This window comes from Neodiprion pinetum, chromosome 6 (assembly GCF_021155775.2).
Source record: "Neodiprion pinetum isolate iyNeoPine1 chromosome 6, iyNeoPine1.2, whole genome shotgun sequence".
In the NCBI taxonomy this organism is placed as follows: Eukaryota; Metazoa; Arthropoda; class Insecta; order Hymenoptera; family Diprionidae; genus Neodiprion; species Neodiprion pinetum.
The window spans coordinates 3,000,745-3,020,807 of NC_060237.1; the positions used below are offsets into that span (position 1 = coordinate 3,000,745).

The window sequence follows — 20,063 nt, forward strand, 5'->3', positions numbered from 1 at the left end:
AATTTGAATGAAGAGGTGTAAATTACAATATATTATTTAAATAAAATTTGTGAAAAGTATTTTCTATTGCATCAAAATCTAGCCCGTCTTCGAGTCGACTGTAACCGGATGTAAATGCGCTCGTCGACACGCTAATATACCCCTATAACATGCTTTCCTAAATTCCAATGTCACAGGAAGAGCAAAGTGGACTGTAAACACAATAATAGTGTCAAAGATAACATTACCACGTGGCAAAGAATATTAATGTGTTTACCATACGCTATTATTGCACCTTTATTTTTGAACATACACGCGTACCGATAAAAATGTCATACAATACATACTCTTAAAGTTAACAATAATGTTTTCATACAATATGAATAGTAAATCGACGTTACATTTTCGTAACGGTTCGATAAAATCTGGATAAAATCAGTACTTTTGTCACGATAACAAGTTACAAATTTTTAAATACAGGTTACAAGAATTTTTAAATACGACAAATTGCTGATATTTAATCACTTTTGAAAGTTAAGCTGTACTCTCTTGAAAATATTCTGTTAAAAGTAGACAAAAGCATATAAACGCATACAAATGTATAGCGTTTCGATCTGCTTCAGATTATGTCCACATAGTTTTGTAAATTTTTTCTATACGCTTCCACCTGACACTGCTGTAATTTTTTTTAATAGGATCGAAGATACAGTTGATTTTAAAGAAACGCTACTCGCAAAAGTATTAGCTGCATAAATATGCTTATTAGGTACTTGATGTACAACTCTTATCTTGTCTTATATTTAACCATTCATCCATGTAAAAGAAATCCACTATACTACATGATAGTGTTGAGTTACAAGCCTACAGTATATTTAATATTAATTGATGCAGGTTTGCGCCAATGATGTCACCTTGAGAACGTGTCGCAGGAACCATCTTGACCATTATTCCTAATTACGAAAAGTTATGAGATTAAGAGGTCAGCCTCAACAATGTCAATGTTGATAGTCACATTCAATTGTTGCCTGCGGGAGTTTGTGCCGGTTTCAATTAAGAATACAGTTACCACACCCGAAAGTGAAGTTAGGATGGCACCATAACTTTGCAAAAAAAAGAAAGCAAATCGAATGGGATACGTACTGAAAAAAAAAAACTATAAAAATTCCTTATTCTACAAGACCCTAAGACCCTCAACCTGTTGTCAATAGTCAAAGATCTTTACACACCACAGTATAATACTTTGAACATTAACCAGCTTTTAGAGTATACTACAATAATTCATTTACATGCATACCTGTAGATCGTATTTGTTATTATCATTTATAGAATCTCCAATAGAGCATCAGTTCATTTATTTAGTGCCAACACATATGTCTATGTATCTGTCCTGACCATTCAAAAATTAGACAAAATAGTCAATCATATGATCCTAATGTAACGTTTCATAGCCAAATTTGTTCAATCCTTTATACTATTTTGCCTTTGTGGGATATGTCCAATTGAAATTAGATGTATTTGGAGGAAAATTAGATTTATTTGCTATGCGTTGGATCCGTTGGTGTATTTAGGAGACTTTGAATTAATAGTAAGGTGTCAAATAATTAAGTCTATCCATCGTATTGTATTCTCTAATTTCTAAAGAATCAGCCGTGAGATTCTTTTTTAACAGTCTGTACTGGCGATTGATCCTCATCGCTTTCAGGATAGTCACTCGAATTAATCCTAATGTTGGCCTTAATGTCAGTCTTAAAGTTTAATTGTTGGAGAGTAACTTCATCATGGAACATTTGATTGGTGAATTGAAAGTTACTTCCACTTCCAGTCTTAGTGTTTGGATTGAAATTGCTGCCGTGAATCTCATTGAAATGTTTGTAGAGGGCCAAGGTTGTATTGAATTCCAATTCACACCCGAGAACCTTGCACCTGCCGAGCCAACACGAAATCAATGGGGGGATTCTAATCGAAATACTGTAAAAGTCTCGTGTAAAGTGCATCATTTAAGAACCTTACCGAAATATTTCAAGGCTCTTGGAAGTCGGAACCACGGGGGGCTTAGCATTAGCGTGATTATCCTGGTAATGTTTCCATAGAGCAGTGACATTGGTCACTTCAGCACCACATCCAGGCATTTTGCACCTAAAGTATCGTAATACAATCAATACGTATATAATTATTTTTAGCATTCAAAACTGAAGTATAGAACATGCAGGTGATTGTATAACATACAACAAGCATTGACAAGACAATTGCCTACAGAGACCTTGCATGAAACTAGCGTCAGCATCTATAATAGGCATACCTTGATCAACTGAAAGTTGATGAACCCTGTGATAGGATGGGTGTATCTTTCTTATCGAACGGTCAGAGCAGGTAAAGTTCATTAGCCAATCATGGATAAATGCTTTCCTATCAGTTGAGGTACTATTTACTGCAAGGCATTGCCATTTGTCTACGTGCATGGTCTCTATAGATACATTAGTAATGCTCATTGCCAGAAACTTACAAGAAGAAGCTAACGGTGGAGGCTCTTCCAGACCGGGGTTTTAGTGGCTTGGTAGGTTTCACGTTGGTGGTACTAATGGCTAACTTGTGACTGTCTTGATGGTGTCGATAATGTGAAATATATTTGTACATCTTTCCGCAACCAGATATCTCACATTTATAAGATTCCTGTTTATTTCGTGACATTCTTTGCTTCTTTGGCATATACTCTTCGTCCTCTGAACAATTACTATTTGTTTCGGTAATACTTTCTTCTATTGTTTGTGAGTCGCACTCAAACCCACTTCGAAAAACTTTCTCCAAATTACCCAAGTCTATTCTGTGGCATTGAGAATATGGCTGCACCGAAGATATATCACTCTTTGAGTTTTTTGTGATTGTTACTTCTTTGCTGACGAATACAACATTTTTATCCAAAGAATTTCCCGCATCTGACACATCGTCTGCATTTGAGGTGAGGGTATCGTATTTGGTCAAGAAATTTTCCTTAGCTATAGAGAGTTCTTCGGTCTTGAAAAACTTGGAATCATCCTGGAAACTTGATTCAGTTCTACACGAAAATTCCCCTAATTTTAATGGAAAATCTAATTTTTTGACAGGAGACTTGTATTCGTTTAAACTTGAAGTATATTTGAGATTTTCATCGCACTCCAACGACCCACTCTCTTCACGATTTTCTGCAGCATTTGTTGATACACTAATATTTTCCAGAGTGAATTCAAAGGTTGGTTGACCATCAACATTTTGTAGGTCACCCTTCACACTTTTGTTGCAAGCCTCTTCTTCATTCTTGGAAACTTCATCATCTACCATACCTTCCGGTCCCTCGAGACATATAATTTCGGGTTCGATTGGTAATGTTGGCAGTTGCCTATGACAGGAATCAATATGCTCTTCCAAATTGTTGCTGGTCGCATGAAGGGAATTGCAGCTGGTATAAGGGCAAGCAAAGACATGTGTTTCATTGTTGTGCCATTCCTGGTAATGACGCCACATACTTCCAGGATCGGATAATTCCTCTCCACATCCTGGTTCGCGACAACTAAATGAGCAGATTAAAAACAGTTATCAGCCTCTTTTAACAACCATCCAACAAGTGATTTCACTCTTGAATGAAACTTCACTTAAAAAAATAAATAAATAAATAAATGATAACCGTACGATGCATGATTAGTTTACACAAATTTCTATTACCATCCCATGAAATTGTGACAATTGAGAGTGAGCAGATGCTAGATCAAGGTGTTACACTCACATGAATTTTATCTTCAAAGCTTCTAAAGCCTCGTGAGTTCGATATTCATCCCGATTGGTAAATACTTTTCCGCAACCATTTTGCTTGCACGTGTAAACATCCTGTAAATATTGATTTCAACGAGATAGGTCAAAATTTAAACACAATTTATTTATCACATTAATCTTAAAAAGAAAGCTATTAATGAATTCCTGTAGAAGAGAAGATGATGCTACAACGAGCATGCTACCCGTTTCAAAAGGGAGGTGAAAGCATTGTATTTTTCTATTCAAATATCAGCAGCCAAGCAAATTGTTTTTATTTAGAGGTCAATGAACCCTGGTGTGAACTTTGCATACCTTTTTCGGTGCTATATTTTCTATTGTTTGATTTCTTGAGACAAACCGGATAACACTGACTTCTGTTGGTCTGTCACAGGTCTCCGTACCTTGCCCCATCGTATTCAACGCCTTGATAAAGAATCATAATACATAGGTAGATAACAAACATAACATAACCTAGTATGATACAAGAGACATGGACGGAATGTCGATAGAATATACGTTGTGAAATAACGCGAGCTTAGGACTTTCGGGTATTCGCAATCATTATAATTGCAATATCAGACCAGCACTTACCGATCGGTTTTAAAATTCTTTACTCCGAGCAATTATTTCTTGAATTCCCTTTAACATGATTGTCAATAAAAACAATTTACTCGCGCCGTCGGCAGCACCCACGTACAAATTAGGAAGAAGTTAGAAGACCTGTCTTCGATGTTGTACAAGACTGGGATACGATTTGGTTCCAACATGCTGCTGCCAAAACCACTACCCACAGCGCTCATGTCTAGTAGAAGATCCCTATTCAAGGGCAGAGTGTCCTCTCTGATGCGGTCTTTGTGAACCTGGGCGAGTTTTCTATCTTAAGTCTTACTCTAGCGAGGAAGACAGCTATGGTCTCGTAAATTGTACAATTCTAATATTGGCCACATGAATCACGATATCTAAGGGGTGCCGGTTTTTTTGAACAATTGGCATCCCAAAGTATTGCCATACATAACCTTATTTCGAGGCTTTTCATGTACGAGTAGGCATTAAGTCCGTGGTAGGCATCGTGAAAACACTTTTTTTCAATTATCTATCTTCGTCTCAAATTGTCTATCCGTTCTAGTAACAGGCCATATCCTATTGAAGGATGATAGTCAAAAGAACAATGGGTACGAAGGTAAATACACTCACATCAACTTTATTATAACAACAAGATTTATTTGAACTTGGCGCCGAATTGATCAACGACCGCACACAGGCAGCTGCGTTACCAGTTTCTCCCACTCTTCTACCAGCCAAACGAAAGCTACGATCACCAAACCTAACGCCATCTAGCTCTAGCCAAAGTCCGCTATTCAATAGTCTGACACGCAGTTCCCCCATAAGGCTGGCTCTCTTTGTGCATTCATGCGCGCGCTCGCGTGTATATGTGTGCGTTGTGATTTGACCGTGTGTTCGAATGTATCCTGGCGCAGCTGCATTTGAATCGATTCACGTACGCAGTGTGTTTCGTTTTGTGCTGTATTATCCTTGCTGTTGTACGTGCAAAGTATTCAACCGTCAAGTGATCAGCGCTAACGATTTAAATCACGGACAGTTTCACTCAGTGCGTAACAATAATTATACCATTGTGTCGATTCCTGCTTTCTTAATTCCTTTTATACCGCATTCTTCCAATTTAGGATAGTGTACTGTGTTTATCGTCACGACGCTATATCAGACGCGCCGAGTGCATCACCCTCGATGAGAGCGTCCTGCGAGAAACTTGACAAGTAAATAAATAGTGACTGACCACGATTTTCGTGGTAACCATCTTATTTATTTTTTTTCGACAATCGCGATATTTCAGTTAGTGTGATATTCAGGGCACTTTGACCAGTGCCTGAATTTCAGACAGCGCGTCACCGATCCGTCAACTCCCTATTTTCAGCTGGACGTTACAAAGGTGAGAACTTGTAATTATTTATCCGGTGCTCAACTGCACTCTTATTTTTCCACCGCTTACCGCTTTGTTTGCCCAGATATTTATTGTTTGTAATTCATTTCCTGTAGATTATGAATTTGCTTCGTCATATTTCGTATGCATACTTCCAATAGTTATAATAGTTCGCAGAAGAAAACAGTCCAATTGTAATTTATACTTTTGTCCGTATGAGTATGGATCGTGACTGGAGGATGAGAAATTCAGGGATAATTATTGCAAATTTACCGGTTATTCGAATACTTGTGCGTGAAACAAATACGATAATAAACCGTGCTATCTTGGGCAGCAAAAATTATTCAGCCAACTTCTAGGACTCTGTTACCAATACAGTATCTCAGGCTGTTTATTGAATAATACGCATAGGTCATACATATATTTCTTGACGCCAAAAGCGGGGGTATTTCCTTGTTTAAAGTGTGCGAAAACGGGGATACGAATCTGACCGAGCAACGTTTTAAATCGTATCTTGAACAAACGTATTGCGTCCCTGACTCAGTCATTGCAAATAATGTTTATTGCGAATAATGATGAATAAAATCACGTCACAACAAAACATGGATGACTGAAATGACCGACTTGTTGAACATTCACCGCTTCTACGATTTCGGTATTTACTTCACTTCCGACAGTGAGTTTGGAAAATGCGCGCAGTCATTCGCGACGACGAGGGAGCTGTGCTTCCGTAAATGAATGAAGGAAAGAAAAAAAAAAACCAAACTCAAAAATTTAACAAAAAAAGAAACAGAGTTCCTCACTTTCTCAGAATTTTTCTTTCCAATTTTGGTAGGTATTAAAAACAAAAAAATTTTGTAAAAAAAATTCTAGAAACGTAATATCGTGTTGCGAATGTAAGCGTCCTGTGCTGCTAGGACCCATGGTGTAAGGGACCCTGTCGTTAGACGTGCATAACACGCCTGAACGGATCGATCTCTGCGAGCTGCTCATGGAATCATTGTATGCGTGGGCATAATACGCGTGAATGTGTTGTGCGTGCACGTGTAACGTCTATCGTTCACAAAGGGTGCACCGCACATCTGGAAAGGACGCGTGCAGGGGATAGCTGGAGTACGAAGTCGGCGATGAAAAGCTTCCGCGCCTCAATCGCCTTGCCTGTGCATAGAGCAATGGTGCATGTATAGTATACTGTGTGAATACCTGTATACCAGCGGAAAATTCCTGCGTTTCAGAAAACTACAACGGTTGATTTTGAGCCCCAGGGACTTGTAGATATACATGGAACATCTTTCGTCGCTGACGGTGATTCGTAGGAACTTTTGTATAACAGTATGTGCTATTAAACTTGCACATTGTCTGGTAATTTAAACCGTTATTGTCACGATAACAATTATTTAATATAAGTTTTTAATAACTGTAAGAAATAAGGTTTTTCTCAATGTAGCCTGTGCGAAATCCGGGAAACGTGCGAGATAATTATTTCAGAATATCTCGTGCTCTTTGGAGAGGAAATTGAGTATTCTTATCTATAAAATTCTGAAATAGCAGCCGGATTATTTTGACCGTATAACTTTGTCGCGCTATAATTTTGGACTGAACAGTACCGAAATTTGACGCGAGTCCAGGTTGGCTGAGCGTTTATACGGAATGTCCCATATCGAACATATAGTACGTAATTCGACTTCGTTGATGTGTCGCCGCAGAATCAAAGATGAGCCAACACGGGGACGTCAAGACGACGGAAAAGAGCACGGACAAAAAAGAGATCGCTCACGAAGAGGAGGAAAGAGAGAAGATGCTGAACGCGGAGAACACGAGGCAAGACACCCCCGAGACGCAAGAGAACGCCGAGGAGCAACGGCCGAGGAAGAAGATACCAATCGGGGGAATAAAAATGCCAGGATTTTGCCGGACCAAGAGCAAGGAGCCCTGTAAGGTATCGTAAACTGTCGTTTCTACATATTAGGGGCGTACATTGAAGTGTCTCACATCCGCCTTCTGCTGGTACAAACGAGTGCACTTGGAATGACCAAAAATAATCGATTGAAAGATAAAAAAATTTTAACGTTCAAAAACTGTACGAAATAAGAATGTTGAAAAAAAATACCTAGTATATAGTTCGTTCCAAGAAATCTAAAAGAAAGGTTCAAAAGCAATAAAAAGGGGCGAGGATTGGCCGTCGTACGATTTGGTAGGTATATGGAAATCCCCATAAGTAGGATCGACTCTGCTTGTGAATACAAATACGCGGCCAAGTCAAAAAACGCCCGAATGCATGCGTCAAATTCGATCGAGCGTGGTATAATATTGCATCCCCCCTAACTCCCCCGCAAAGAGAATAATTCCACCAACCGTTGACCGACGTGTTTCCTGTATCGCGCCAGGTGCACGAGGGCACTCTACTTTTTTTTCGGGCGTGGGTATTATAGTGTACGTTTCGCCTCGCAAGATGTTATACAGAGTGAGGACGAACAGGTTTAGTTAGATATAGGAATTTCAAGGTGGTTGTAAAAATATATCTAAATGAAAATTCAAATTTTTGAACGATCAATGTCCAGGTATTATTTCAAAGACAGACTATGCAGTCCAATTGCCTGTGAGATATTACCAGCTTCTCTTCGGTTTCATTTCAGGACACCCTGTATATACCCAGAAACGAAAGGGCTTGTAGGCAGGTATACACCTACAATGTACTAGTCGGTTCGTTTTACCCTGGTCAGTGTCAACCGTATAACGCCATGTGCACTGCAGGTATACTGGCTGCTGCCATGTGCTGCATGGTTTCGTTACGGCCCGTGCAGCATCGGCTTGCAGCCGCCAGAAACCTGGAGCTGCATCAGCAATACATTAATAAATTCATAAAATACGAATAGGAATTTTTATATTTTTTATTTTCTTAACAAACTTTGGAGCATTTTTGTATTCAGTCCTATTATTAGTCAAAAGTGTTGCGTGTAAAGAGTGGCATATATGCGAATGGACAAAATAATAGTAATGTAACGAAATTTTTCAGCGATTTGAAATATATTGGTTGGAATACTTAGAAATATATGCGCAAAATGAACCAGTCCTCATCATTCTCTACACGTCATATTTACAGACGAGACTTTTTCAACGAATTTTGTCATCGTTCTGCAAGAGAATGTTTACCTTTCTTCAGTATTTTCGATTGTCTAGTAGTAGTAAAATGCGGCTATACCGAATAAGAACAACTTTTGCATAGCAAGTAGTGGAAATGGGCGAAAAATCTGTATTCGGCATTGAGGGCTTAAATGATAAAGTGGGTGTCAGTTCGAAAGTAAATTAAATTTTGTAACACATTTTCCGAACGAATACCTATCAGCAAACATTTCAGATTAAAAACAAAACAGCAGAACCGCATCATTTATTCAAAATAAGTTTTCTAGGCGCATGTGAAACTTAGAAAGTACATAAATTTCTACTGGTTCAAGCACCAATATTGACTGTCGACGATGCATGCACGCATACTGCCGCTAGTGGCACATTAAATTCTCTGCACTGCACGTACGGAACCACTCCAAGGAATCAGTTATATAGTTTTGAGTTCAGCAAATAATAGCAGTGTCTGTTACTGGGTGCCATCCGGCGTTACAGAACTCTCCCATATGTAACCGGCATCGTTAGATCCCTAATTTCAAGAGTCTCGGAGAGGTTCCAGACCCTATAGTAGGGGAGCCCACGATGCTAAATGGGGATTTACTCGAGCGTCGTAAAGATCTATTGGGTTGCAAAGCTTAGATGATAAGAAGAAAAAAATGTTATATGATATATACCTTTACATCGGTGGGGGAAGCGGATATAGATTTTTAAATATGTAAAAAAAAACTGTTGCATGGACATCCTCGAGCGCGTCAGATATTGATAGCATCAATGCCCTACGTATTTTTAATAATGTACGTATATTAATCTGATCGTTTGCATGATGCCGGTGGTTGTATGTAAGGGTTGAAAATGAAAAAAAAAAAAATTTAATCGAGCGCGTCAGATTTTCTAAGGGAGTGTTAAGTGCACCAAAAAAAAGCTCTCATTCACTAATCTGACGATTTCGATGGGACGCAAACTCGCGGCCATTTTCATAATGTGCAAAAAAAATTCGCCATTTTGAAATACTCAAGCGCGTCAGATTAAGATATATATAGTTCATCTTTATGTTCTAAACGTACTGTCTCATAATCTGACGATTATCTAGAGGGATTCGACTGATCTGACAAAAAAAAATTAGAAAAACGGTTCACCTTAAAGGCCATCCCTGCAACTTCCCGCTAATTCCATTCCTGGGCGCTTAAAATTGTACTTATGACATTTTTGAGCTCAAAATATAATTTATGTGATATTTTGAGCTCGCTGAGTTCAAAGAAATAATATTTCTATGCATTTGAGCTCTCTCAGCTCGAAAGTCTGATAGAAGTTTCATAGAATACTATTTTTGGAATTTTCAAACCGCAATAACTTTTGAATGGATGAACCAATTTTCACGCGGTTGGCACCATTCGACGCAGTTTTATCATCCTCATAAGTGATTTTCAGGTTTTCATTGATCGAACCGAAAATTCCGGAGTAATCCCGAAAAAACACTTTTTTCGGTTTTCTTTCGTTCACGATATCTCTCGAACGAATCAACCGATTTTGACCAGCTTGGTGGCAATCGACGTGGTTTCTTGATATTAAGAGCTGATTAGTTTTTGGAATCGATCGGTAGAGCCGTTTAAAAGTTATTCCAAAAAAACCACTTTCAAGAAAAAAATTTTTTTCATTTTTTTAAATCATTGAACTTAATTAGTTGAAAAGCTCAGGAAATAGCATGCATATAAATAAGTGTATGCTTTTTTAGTAGAATACATGTATTTTAGTAGAATACATGTATAAACTTTAATTCACACAAATAATATTAAAATAGCAAGAAAAGCCAAAACGTTGGAAACACGTTGTAAACAGTATGCCACGAACGAGTGTTTATGATCAGTTGTGATGACGTCATGGCAGCAGAAACCAGAGTGGGGACGGAGTGAGAGAGTAATAGATAGAGAAAGAGTGAGAGAGGAATAGAAACGCGAAGAAGGAAATGTAGGCATCACGCAGCTGCATGCATTTAACTTTATCGACGAATTTTTGTTATTTCGGCTTGCGGAAATCGTCAGATTATATATTTTTCATTATTCTTGAATTATTTCCTTCAAAATAAAAAAAAATTTAGCTACGCTCGAGAATGTCGAGATAACGTTTTTTTTTTACAACTTTGTTGCCCTCCCCTCTCTTTACGTCACTCTCAAATTGTCAGATTAGTGGAATATATACTTTTTAGGATGTAATTAACTCACCCTATCTTAATCTGACGCGCTCGAGAATTTCTGATGGTCAATTTTTTTTTACTAATCTGATCCTGTATCCTTCACGGGCGGCCTTATATATGGGCCTCATGTTTCGTGGAGGTACTTAACCGGGTACAAGGTATCCCCCTGTATATTAATCTGCCGCGCTTTAGTAAATCCCGAAATCCCCGCTTGGGCTCCCCTACTACTAGCTAAACTTGGATTTTTTTTTTATCTTCACTTATCTTTGAATACGTGTACCAGAACCAGAACCCCGAAGAACAGAAGGGCAAAGAGGACAATCGCACTCTGCGAGTGCGCCAGACGCAGTGCACTGCATCCTTCGAGGAGTTTCGTTGGATTTTTTGTCTCCGGGCTTCGCACCTGTACTTCACATTTTTGCATACATTTGGGATATCATTTCGCGTTTGTCTACTAAGAAGGCTTACTGCAGCGTAAAATGTAATTCTTACGTGTAATCACATAGTTATGTGATCTGTTAGGTAGACACGCGCGACGATGTGGAATGCGTTCGCTTCACTTGAATTCAAACAGTGATAATATTATTAGCATTATAATTAGTTAATAATTTATAGTTTCAGTTATATTACCACGAGTAAAAGTATCCAAATCCAAGGCCTTGTCGTTCTCCGTCTTGGAGTTGTATATGACCCTTCTGGAACATCTTTCACGGACGATTACACTCTCGATTTCATTTACAACGTAGCGCTGGTACCGGATTTTACCCTCTTCCATATCTATACATTGTAGGTGTAGGATAATTATAGGATAAAGTGATGCAGTATAAATTATTTTCGTCTCCAATAACGGGATCCGCAAAGTCGTAGAACGGCATAAAGACCTTTGGTAAACGCGCAAGCTTTTGTTGGTCAGATTGGAAATGGACAGCAGAAAATAAAAATAAAATATTCCTGTCGTAGGACGACGAGAGCAAACCCACGGAATCGGTGAACCTGGAAATTCCGAAAAAGAGTACAGACTCGCAGCCGCCAACCTCTGAGAAACCCACGACTCCGGCCAAAGAGGCTAAGGATGCCAAGGATGCCAAGGATGTTAAAGAGGGAAAGGAGAAGGAGGGACGTCGTGGTATACTCGACGCCATACGGCTTCCGCTGGTGTCTGTGTTTCCCCGGAAGAAAAACAATGTGAATACATATTATTCGTATTGATTTGGAACTTTTACCGATTACATTTCCATTCACTAACTGTAAATTCAGGATTTATGCGTTTACAACCACAATCGGATTAGCGCCGTATCTCGCAATAATGTTACTGGTCTATCCTGTTCATAAATTCGTAGGACTTAACGTCGGGTAATAACCATCTCGTTCAACCACCCGTTATTGAACTATCGCGTTAAAAATCCACCGTACGTTCTAGCAACTACAATATATTGTAATTGTAAACTACACCGATAGTTCGATGGGGCGTCCTTTCACCGCTTCAGGTCAGTGTCTACTCGGTTGAGGCCTTAAAGAACACGCTATGCTTGGAGTACCTAATCCACCCTCATAGTTTGAAGGGCGTTGCTACGCTGTAATATCACGTATACATGCGTTACGTGGGAGTGTTTCATTATTATTATTGTTATTTTTATTTGTACCACACTATGACCCCACCTGCCGGTGACGCGAACTCAAACCCAGTTAGTCAGTCTCCAGTTTCCAGGGCTTCGCGACCGTTTGCAACCGTTTCTGATACCATCAGCAACACAACTTGACACAACACAACAGTACCTAAATATTATATTATTAGCGCAACTGTATACTCTTTCTGATGTACAGACTTGTAGAAGTGTTATTTCATGTACTTTTACGTAATAATATGGGTTTTCACGATCTATAGGAAGGGTGCGACGCAGAACGTGGAAGCACCGGAGTTGCTGGCTTGGCAAGTGTCGAGACACTCGACGAGGGGGTTGCTGTTGGTGAAAAAACAGCCACGAGCAACGACGACGGCATGGAGACGGTACGCCTTGACAAAGATGGTACCGAGCCAGCGGCACCATCGCCGAAACAACACGTTATTTTAGCTTTCTTATCGATGGCGAGAAGGAACTTGTTTGTGACAGGTTCGTTGGAATTAAGGCCGTAACGTTTGATGCGTTGTATTTAATTTGTACGTCTGGTTAAACAACCAACTAATTCCATGAAACTTCTACCAACAGTTGGCACGCTGCTTATTCTTCTCTTGATGATAATAATCTTGGGTATCGCCTGCGCTGGTCCACGTTATGAGCCCACTGCTCTACTGCGTGATTCGCGATTCATTTCGGCTGTTACGTCCTGCGGTCCCGTCGAAGGTGTCCTGGAAGACGGTGCATACGCTTTCCGGGGAATACCGTATGCCATACCACCCGTTGACACTCGTAGATGGTTGCCAGCAGAAAACCTTGAGCGAATCGAAAATTGTTGGACGGGTACTTACGCGGCCCATAACGCCTCGGAGAAGTGCTGGCAGTATGATGCCTCAGGTCGCGCTGACGGCGTCGAGGATTGCCTATATTTGGACGTGTTCACTCCGGACGTGCGGTATCATTCTCCGTTACCTGTCGTCGTGATGATCGGTGCTGAAACTCTCAGTGGCACTTCACCGGGTGTGATGCAAGCCTCGGCTAAACTTGCCAGAGACCGGGACATAGTTTTCGTTCGACCCAACTTCAGGTGGGTTACAAATTTTGGTCGATCGTTTCTCATTATTAGTCTACCCCAGAATATTTTTGATTAAAACCGTTTTATACCGGATACACGTTTAACGTCATGAAATTGTTTCAGACTGGGAATTTTCGGATTCCTCGCGGCCGAGCCGTTGACGCGATCAACCCACCCACCGACATCTGGAAATTACGGTCTCTCTGATGTGGTTGCGGCTTTGAACTGGGTAAAACTGAACATCGAGCATTTCGGAGGTAACAAGTCATCGGTGACGTTGTGGGGTCACCGGGCTGGGGGAACCCTAGTGACGACGCTCGTCGGTTCACCGCGGACCAAGGGTCTCTTTGCTCGCGCCTGGGTGTCAAGCGGTAGTGCGATATTCCCAGGCAAGCCGCTATCCGAAGCTGAACAAGTAAATGACCAATTTATCAAGTCGGTGAGATGTACGGACGCAGCCTGCCTCAGACAGAAGAGCGCCGAGGAGCTTATGAATGCTGTACCCACGACCTGGTACCTTACCGACACGAAACTTCCTGAGCCACGAGAAACCACGATGGAGCGTAGGCATGAGTGGCTCGTCCTGGACAACGTGATCCTGCGTGAGCACGTTGGCCAGGCATGGGCGGGAACGACTCTCCCAGTTAGTCTCGTTATGGGTACAACCGCTCAGGCTGGCACCCCGGCGCAGTTCCTGGCTCCTAACGCAACCCTGAACGCGAGTGAAGCGGAGAAGATGGTTCGTGAGTCGCTCCTAGGTACTATGGGTCTCGCTGACGAAGCGCTACGTCGGTATAATCCGACTCTTGAGGGCATTGCAACGATGATCTCAGACATACGAGTGGTTTGTCCTCTTCTGACGGTCGCTCTGCAACAGTCGACCATCCCATTTTACGTTGTTACTCAGCCTCGCGGTGTTGCGGGACTTGCCGACGTCGACAGCGACGCGGCCGCGATTCTGGGTACCTACGCAGCTAGAACATCCGAAGAGAAGAGACACGTCACGGCGATGCAGCAGTTTTTCAATCACTATGTATGGCACGGGGAGGTCGCCCAGGCCACTTCCAATCTCAAATCAAGCAAAACTTTCGTTGTCGGTCAAGATGTCCTCCCAGTACAGAGTTATCAAAATTGTGATTTTTGGATAAGTAAAGACATTGTCCCGAGATACGCGAGGGCCGATTAAATAGGTCTATAATCCACAGATACTCACTGAAATCTTTTGGATAAATTTACCCGTAACATAGATACGTTAGTTTACATTTCCTTGCTATTGATGAATGCAAGGCTGATTGATTTCACTTATTATTAAGTAAGGGTTACCCTGCAAATGTACCTGTAAGAAGTAAGAGCCGTAGAAGCTTGCCAATTTTGTTGACATTTGTTGTAACAACGATATAACATACCTATACATACCATAATCCAACAAAAAAAATTGGAACAAATTAAATATGCAAGTATACCGTGATGAAATACATATTTTTACTATTCTGAAACATAATTAAGAACAGGAAGATCGCGTCTGATTTTACAGATGCGGAAAATGTATTTTATTACGGCTTCCTCCCATATATAATTTTTTTTGATTTATTTTTAAAAAAACTTGGTCTCAAAGTGAATAACTTCTACAATTTTTAATATTTTTGGCTCATAATGGGTGTGTACGTCAGTGTACCACATTCTGAAAATTAAAGTGTCAGATTATTGATACCCAATTTTTCATCAAAGTAGAAAGTCAACGAGCCCCAAGTTTCTTTTTTTTTTTTTTTTGGGTTATTTGGTTGGGCAAATAATATTTATAGTTCCGAGTAAATTTGGCAAGCTTCTATGGCCATTACTTTTTACAGGTACATTTGAAGAGTAAGCCTCTTTCATAAAGTGTTTCTGTACCAGTGGACAGTGTGACACTTGTTAGCAATAGTTCATGAACAAAATTACCTGTGTGGGTAAACTAATCGAATTTGCGAATGAACAAGGTGAGTTAAATCACTTGGTATATAATCCTACTTGCGCTTTATTTATATGGTAATTAATTTAATAACCTCGTGCAGTATAAAATTATCTACCTAAGCAGGGGTAATTTGTCATATCCAAGGAGCGCAATGGGGCGTTCTGCTAACTACATGCATAAAATTGCTAAATACTCAGACTTTTATTTCTCTTTTCTATTATCATTATCGTTATTTATTGAAAAAAAACGCGTTTTCTTAATTTCCTTTTCACTTGGTGTAAGTAAACCCTGTCAGTGAGGGACGATATTGTCATAAAATTGGCGCGTGTACTATAACTCACGAGTCATGCAGTGTCGCGGTAAGACCATGAGTAATAAGTGTCAATGTGTAAATGTCAATGAAATTGTAATATATTATGTCATTAGGGTGAAGACAGCGTAACTTAGGGCGACAGTATAAATGACAATGACATTGGTTATTATATTATTGTGAGGATTAAGGGTAGGTAGGCAGGTACCAGAGTGGGACAACCGTGGATTGTTGTTGATTGTCCATTTCAAATAAATGTACCAACTGCATTACCGACACACATGCAGCCGGCTTTATATTCAAAGGGCGGTTCGGTAAGTGCGTTGCAGCTATAGCTTGATTTACATAAATTTGGTGCGACCAAACATCAAGTATGAACGAGCATTCAGAGATAATGCCCTCCAGAGTTTGTATGTTAGGTTCGGTCAGGTCAGAATGGTAGTACATATTTGTGTGAAGAATTGTACAAGCGCTCGAAAGTAGGATGACTGAGAGAATAGTCTGATGATGAGGTTTGAACCGAGGTTGGTCTATTACCATTTTCGATGAAGATAATTATATATTACCGTATGGTATAAACTTATGGTCAACGTCAACTTGTTCAAATATTAAGTATCTGCTAGTGTACAGATGGTCTATTTAGTTTTGGGTTCTTGGATAATTTGAAAATTTCCTTTGAAAAATACCATGCTGAAACTATTAAACTTGACTTTTGATGAACTTGAAATACGCAGCAATCCCCATCTTCTCGGTATGACTTCACTTTTTGTGATGTCTTTACTAAATAGACAAACTGTACTTGGTGCACAGTTTTTGAAAAGTAGCTTTTTTACTTAAATTGTTGATCCGAATTTTTTATATACGCATGGGAAGGCATTTGTATTTTCAGCGGTATATCGTAGTCTACTTCAAACTTCAAGTGGTTAGAAATAAATAACCTTACAATATAAAATACTCAACCATGGATGAGAAGTACCCGTAAGTTGCATAGTCTTATTTTAAGGTGTATCAATTTTGACGTACAAGTTTTACATGACTGATATGGTGACGTGAGGTTTAATGGTCATCTCTCTAAAATTTTTCTCAACCTTGTATATTAATAGTCTTTGTGTCAGACAATTTTTCCAACAATGGGCAATTCATTAAATTGTTGCCAATATAAAATGTGTGCATAGTTTTTCTCGTTCAAAAACGCATTACTCTGTCATTAATCACGCCAAATGATGAAATTCTTTTTTGCCCATTTTCAATAAATTCAATCACAAACGAAGAAACAAAGTAGATGATACCAAAAACAGACGATTGTTTGAAGGTATTTAAAACATGGCTCCAGGTGCTCAAAAATTTTCAATACTGGTGACATGTATTTCAAAGTAAACGAAATAATGTTCATGAGGTGACTGACGAATGACAAGTAGCATGAGGTCTCTTCAAATTGACTCAATAATTGCCAAATTTTGTAGTTTTTCTACATGTGTGGGCCAATTAAGATATACATGTGTGTATATATATAAGCACTAAATTAGTAGTAGTATATACACACACATACATACGCAGAGACACACACCCCTGTTTTAGTATATATATATATGAAACAGAGTTTCTATGAAACTTGAAGACTTGCTAATTTTTAACGCGTTTTGAGTCCATTTTATAAGTTTTTTTTTTACTATATATAAGTATGTATTGGTTTTACACAAAAGTATACATCATCATCGTTCCATCTGTAGCAATCTTGCATTGCACTAGATGTATTTTTCAATAAATTAGGTCCATGAACAATAACTTGAAATAAATGAAATGTGATATACTGATATTTCAAATGCAACTTTATACATGTAACATAATGTTCAAACTATCCAAACAAATTTCTTTTCAAAAATGCTTTTGTTCACGCAAGTTGGAAATTGTTCCATTGTAAATGAATAGCTCTGAAGCTGATATTATTGACTGATATTGCGTTTTTCAAATTAACATATAATGATGGTAAAACATGTATTGTATACATGTCGCACGCCAACTTTATAACGATAGATTTAAATTATTACATAGGTATATATTTAAGTACTGTATCTGATGTACCAATAATAAACAGTGAGACTTAAAAACCCAAACTGTAAATTGAATTCGTTAATAAATTCGATAGTAATGTGGGCGAAAAAATCTGTTCAAAAGATTAATTGTTAAATTACGTTTAGTTCGAGGAATGAAAAGTGCAACAAAATTCAAGATTTTTCTTTTATTATGAATAGTACACAGATGGTGATCGTATGTGCAAGGTTTGAGTATCCCTTTAGCTGTTAATCTGCAAAATGAACGCAAAGAGTACGACTAATTAGTTTGAGTTACGTGTCCCCTGGTAAAAGCACTTTATTTGCGCAATCAGAAAGGAACGATCAGCATTTGAAGAGTTGTAAGCACTTCTCAGTCCACCCGTTCACATAATCATCATTTAATGTGAGAAGTTTCCATGTCGAGAATATCTGACAATTTGCTTACAATTTGTTAAGATGTTTGAAAAAACAGTTACCTAAATAATTACGCGCTGAGAACACATGCACCGCCGACAGCTTTGATCTTGTCTTCGGCTTGTTTGCTGAAGAATTTAGCCTTAACAATGACAGGCTGCTTGGGCAGGCGTCCTTTACCCAAAAGTTTGTAATACCCCTGAAAAACACAAAAGTAACGTAGAGAATGGGCAATTAAAACTAGAGTAATTAAATAGAGGCTGTGCATCATTTTCAAAAAAAATAATTGTTCAGTAATGAACATTCCACATGGAAAGTGTTGTACGCACTTTTAAGTCCGCCCGTTCACATAATCATCATGACTTGTTTGTCAAACTGAGGTAAAAGTTGAAAGATACATTTTTGGCTCGAGTTAATAAGAAAAGATGCTCAAGTCAAGTGATAAACTTACAGCTTTGACAAGATCGATGACCGGAGCTTTTCCATCACTCGAATTCTTATACTTCAATCTTGTTTGTTCGGAAACAAGGGTCCACAATTTGTCCAAATTCAGGGTCGGACACCACTTGGTGTTTCGTCGTAAATGGTAGTTCCTCATACCAAGCTGAAAAAACAGGCATTGTTTGGTTCAAAAACTTGCAACGTGTTCACTCAAAAATTCAAATCTTGTACAAGAACATCAGAACTGCGAGTGCATTCACAACGTATCAGTTCGCCGGTGAAAGGTACTTAGATTCATCATAGTTGGCATATGCTGGTAATGACTGATACGACTGTGCCAGTGAAGTTTATGCTTACCTTTCCAAAGTATCCTGGATGGTACTTGTCGAAGTTGATACGATGGTGATGCATACCACCAGCGTTACCACGACCACCAGGATGTTTCCTATGCTTACCTGTGAGCAAAATATTTATTATATGAGATATATTATATTAAAATTCAATTTGTACACCCACCAAAAATTAGAGTCAGAATGACCGTATGATGAGTAATTCTCGACGTGTTTACGATCAGATGGTAGGGTTGAATTAAAGATAAAACTGATTCAGTTACTGGATTAGCGACGCGTTAATGAACTTACCGATACGGCCATGGCCGTGGCTTACGTGTCCACGAAGCTTCCTTGTCTTCTTCTTGTGAGTGGACTGTGAACAGAAGAAATAAATAATGTTGTTACTTCCACACTGATTATACTTGTATTGTTGGACTCGGGTGAAATATCCACGTGATACATTGTCTGATTATAAGCAGAAAAGCCGACGCGTTACACATATAACCGCAAGAAATTGTTTGCGATAAAACGAAATACGCTTTGCAGGTATTCTCGAGCAATTACACGAACGGATGTACAGCGATAACGATGGATTAACTACAAATTCTTGCTTCGACGTGACACTCACCATCTTGAATCTGGCGTGAAGAAGGTGGACCGCGAAGAACAGCAAATTCAGGCGGTTGCGTGTTCCCAAACGCCACACGACGGAAATATGTGCCGCGTCTAGCGTCAGTCAGTTGAACTATGGAATGCTATGGAATCGCGCGTTGAGTGGATAGCGAAGAATATTCTCGTTAGTATATTTTAATCTACGAAATGCATTCGAGTATAACAGTATTTGTTTTGCTGATC

The 20,063-nt window shown here is 39.2% G+C and overlaps 3 protein-coding genes across 3 annotated transcripts; 1 reads left to right on the plus strand and 2 right to left on the minus strand.

Moving 5' to 3' along the window:
- Positions 1-266: 266 nt before the first annotated feature.
- LOC124222534 (uncharacterized) lies at positions 267-4,594 on the minus strand. Its single transcript, XM_046633633.2, has 6 exons — positions 4,354-4,594; positions 4,075-4,185; positions 3,737-3,837; positions 2,483-3,523; positions 1,990-2,115; positions 267-1,902 (listed from the first exon to the last, which is right to left on the minus strand). The coding sequence occupies exons 2-6, from the start codon at positions 4,171-4,173 to the stop codon at positions 1,623-1,625; spliced, it is 1,647 nt and encodes a 548-aa protein (XP_046489589.1). The 5' UTR covers positions 4,174-4,185; positions 4,354-4,594; the 3' UTR covers positions 267-1,622.
- Positions 4,595-5,153: 559 nt separating this feature from the next.
- Positions 5,154-18,476, plus strand: Nrt (Neurotactin). The gene is made up of 6 exons (XM_046633622.2): positions 5,154-5,710; positions 7,408-7,640; positions 11,976-12,200; positions 12,901-13,126; positions 13,223-13,718; positions 13,830-18,476. The coding sequence occupies exons 2-6, from the start codon at positions 7,416-7,418 to the stop codon at positions 14,890-14,892; spliced, it is 2,235 nt and encodes a 744-aa protein (XP_046489578.1). The 5' UTR covers positions 5,154-5,710; positions 7,408-7,415; the 3' UTR covers positions 14,893-18,476.
- Positions 18,192-19,927, minus strand: RpL27A (ribosomal protein L27A). The gene is made up of 6 exons (XM_046633647.2): positions 19,837-19,927; positions 19,518-19,581; positions 19,234-19,331; positions 18,887-19,039; positions 18,498-18,634; positions 18,192-18,272 (listed from the first exon to the last, which is right to left on the minus strand). Exons 1-5 carry the CDS (start codon positions 19,837-19,839, stop codon positions 18,506-18,508), a joined length of 447 nt encoding a protein of 148 aa, XP_046489603.1. The 5' UTR covers positions 19,840-19,927; the 3' UTR covers positions 18,192-18,272; positions 18,498-18,505.
- Between the last annotated feature and the right edge of the window lie 136 nt (positions 19,928-20,063).

What these genes read in the sequence shown, in the direction of transcription:
- LOC124222534 (XM_046633633.2), bottom strand. Translation starts at nt 4,173, where the DNA reads ATGGGGCAAGGTACGGAGACCTGTGACAGACCAACAGAAGTCAGTGTT. An exon ending in GCTTTGAAGATAAAATTCAT is followed by an intron (nt 3,524 to 3,736) that starts GTGAGTGTAACA and finishes CTGCTCATTTAG; the next exon opens with TTGTCGCGAACCAGGATGTG. An exon ending in TCCACCGTTAGCTTCTTCTT is followed by an intron (nt 2,116 to 2,482) that starts GTAAGTTTCTGG and finishes ACGATACTTTAG; the next exon opens with GTGCAAAATGCCTGGATGTG.
- RpL27A (XM_046633647.2), bottom strand. An exon ending in CCACGGCCATGGCCGTATCG is followed by an intron (nt 19,332 to 19,517) that starts GTAAGTTCATTA and finishes TTTTGCTCACAG; the next exon opens with GTAAGCATAGGAAACATCCT. An exon ending in ATCCAGGATACTTTGGAAAG is followed by an intron (nt 19,040 to 19,233) that starts GTAAGCATAAAC and finishes CTGTTTTTTCAG; the next exon opens with CTTGGTATGAGGAACTACCA.
- Nrt (XM_046633622.2), top strand. Translation starts at nt 7,416, where the DNA reads ATGAGCCAACACGGGGACGTCAAGACGACGGAAAAGAGCACGGACAAA. An exon ending in AGAGCAAGGAGCCCTGTAAG is followed by an intron (nt 7,641 to 11,975) that starts GTATCGTAAACT and finishes TTCCTGTCGTAG; the next exon opens with GACGACGAGAGCAAACCCAC. An exon ending in TTCGTTCGACCCAACTTCAG is followed by an intron (nt 13,719 to 13,829) that starts GTGGGTTACAAA and finishes AAATTGTTTCAG; the next exon opens with ACTGGGAATTTTCGGATTCC.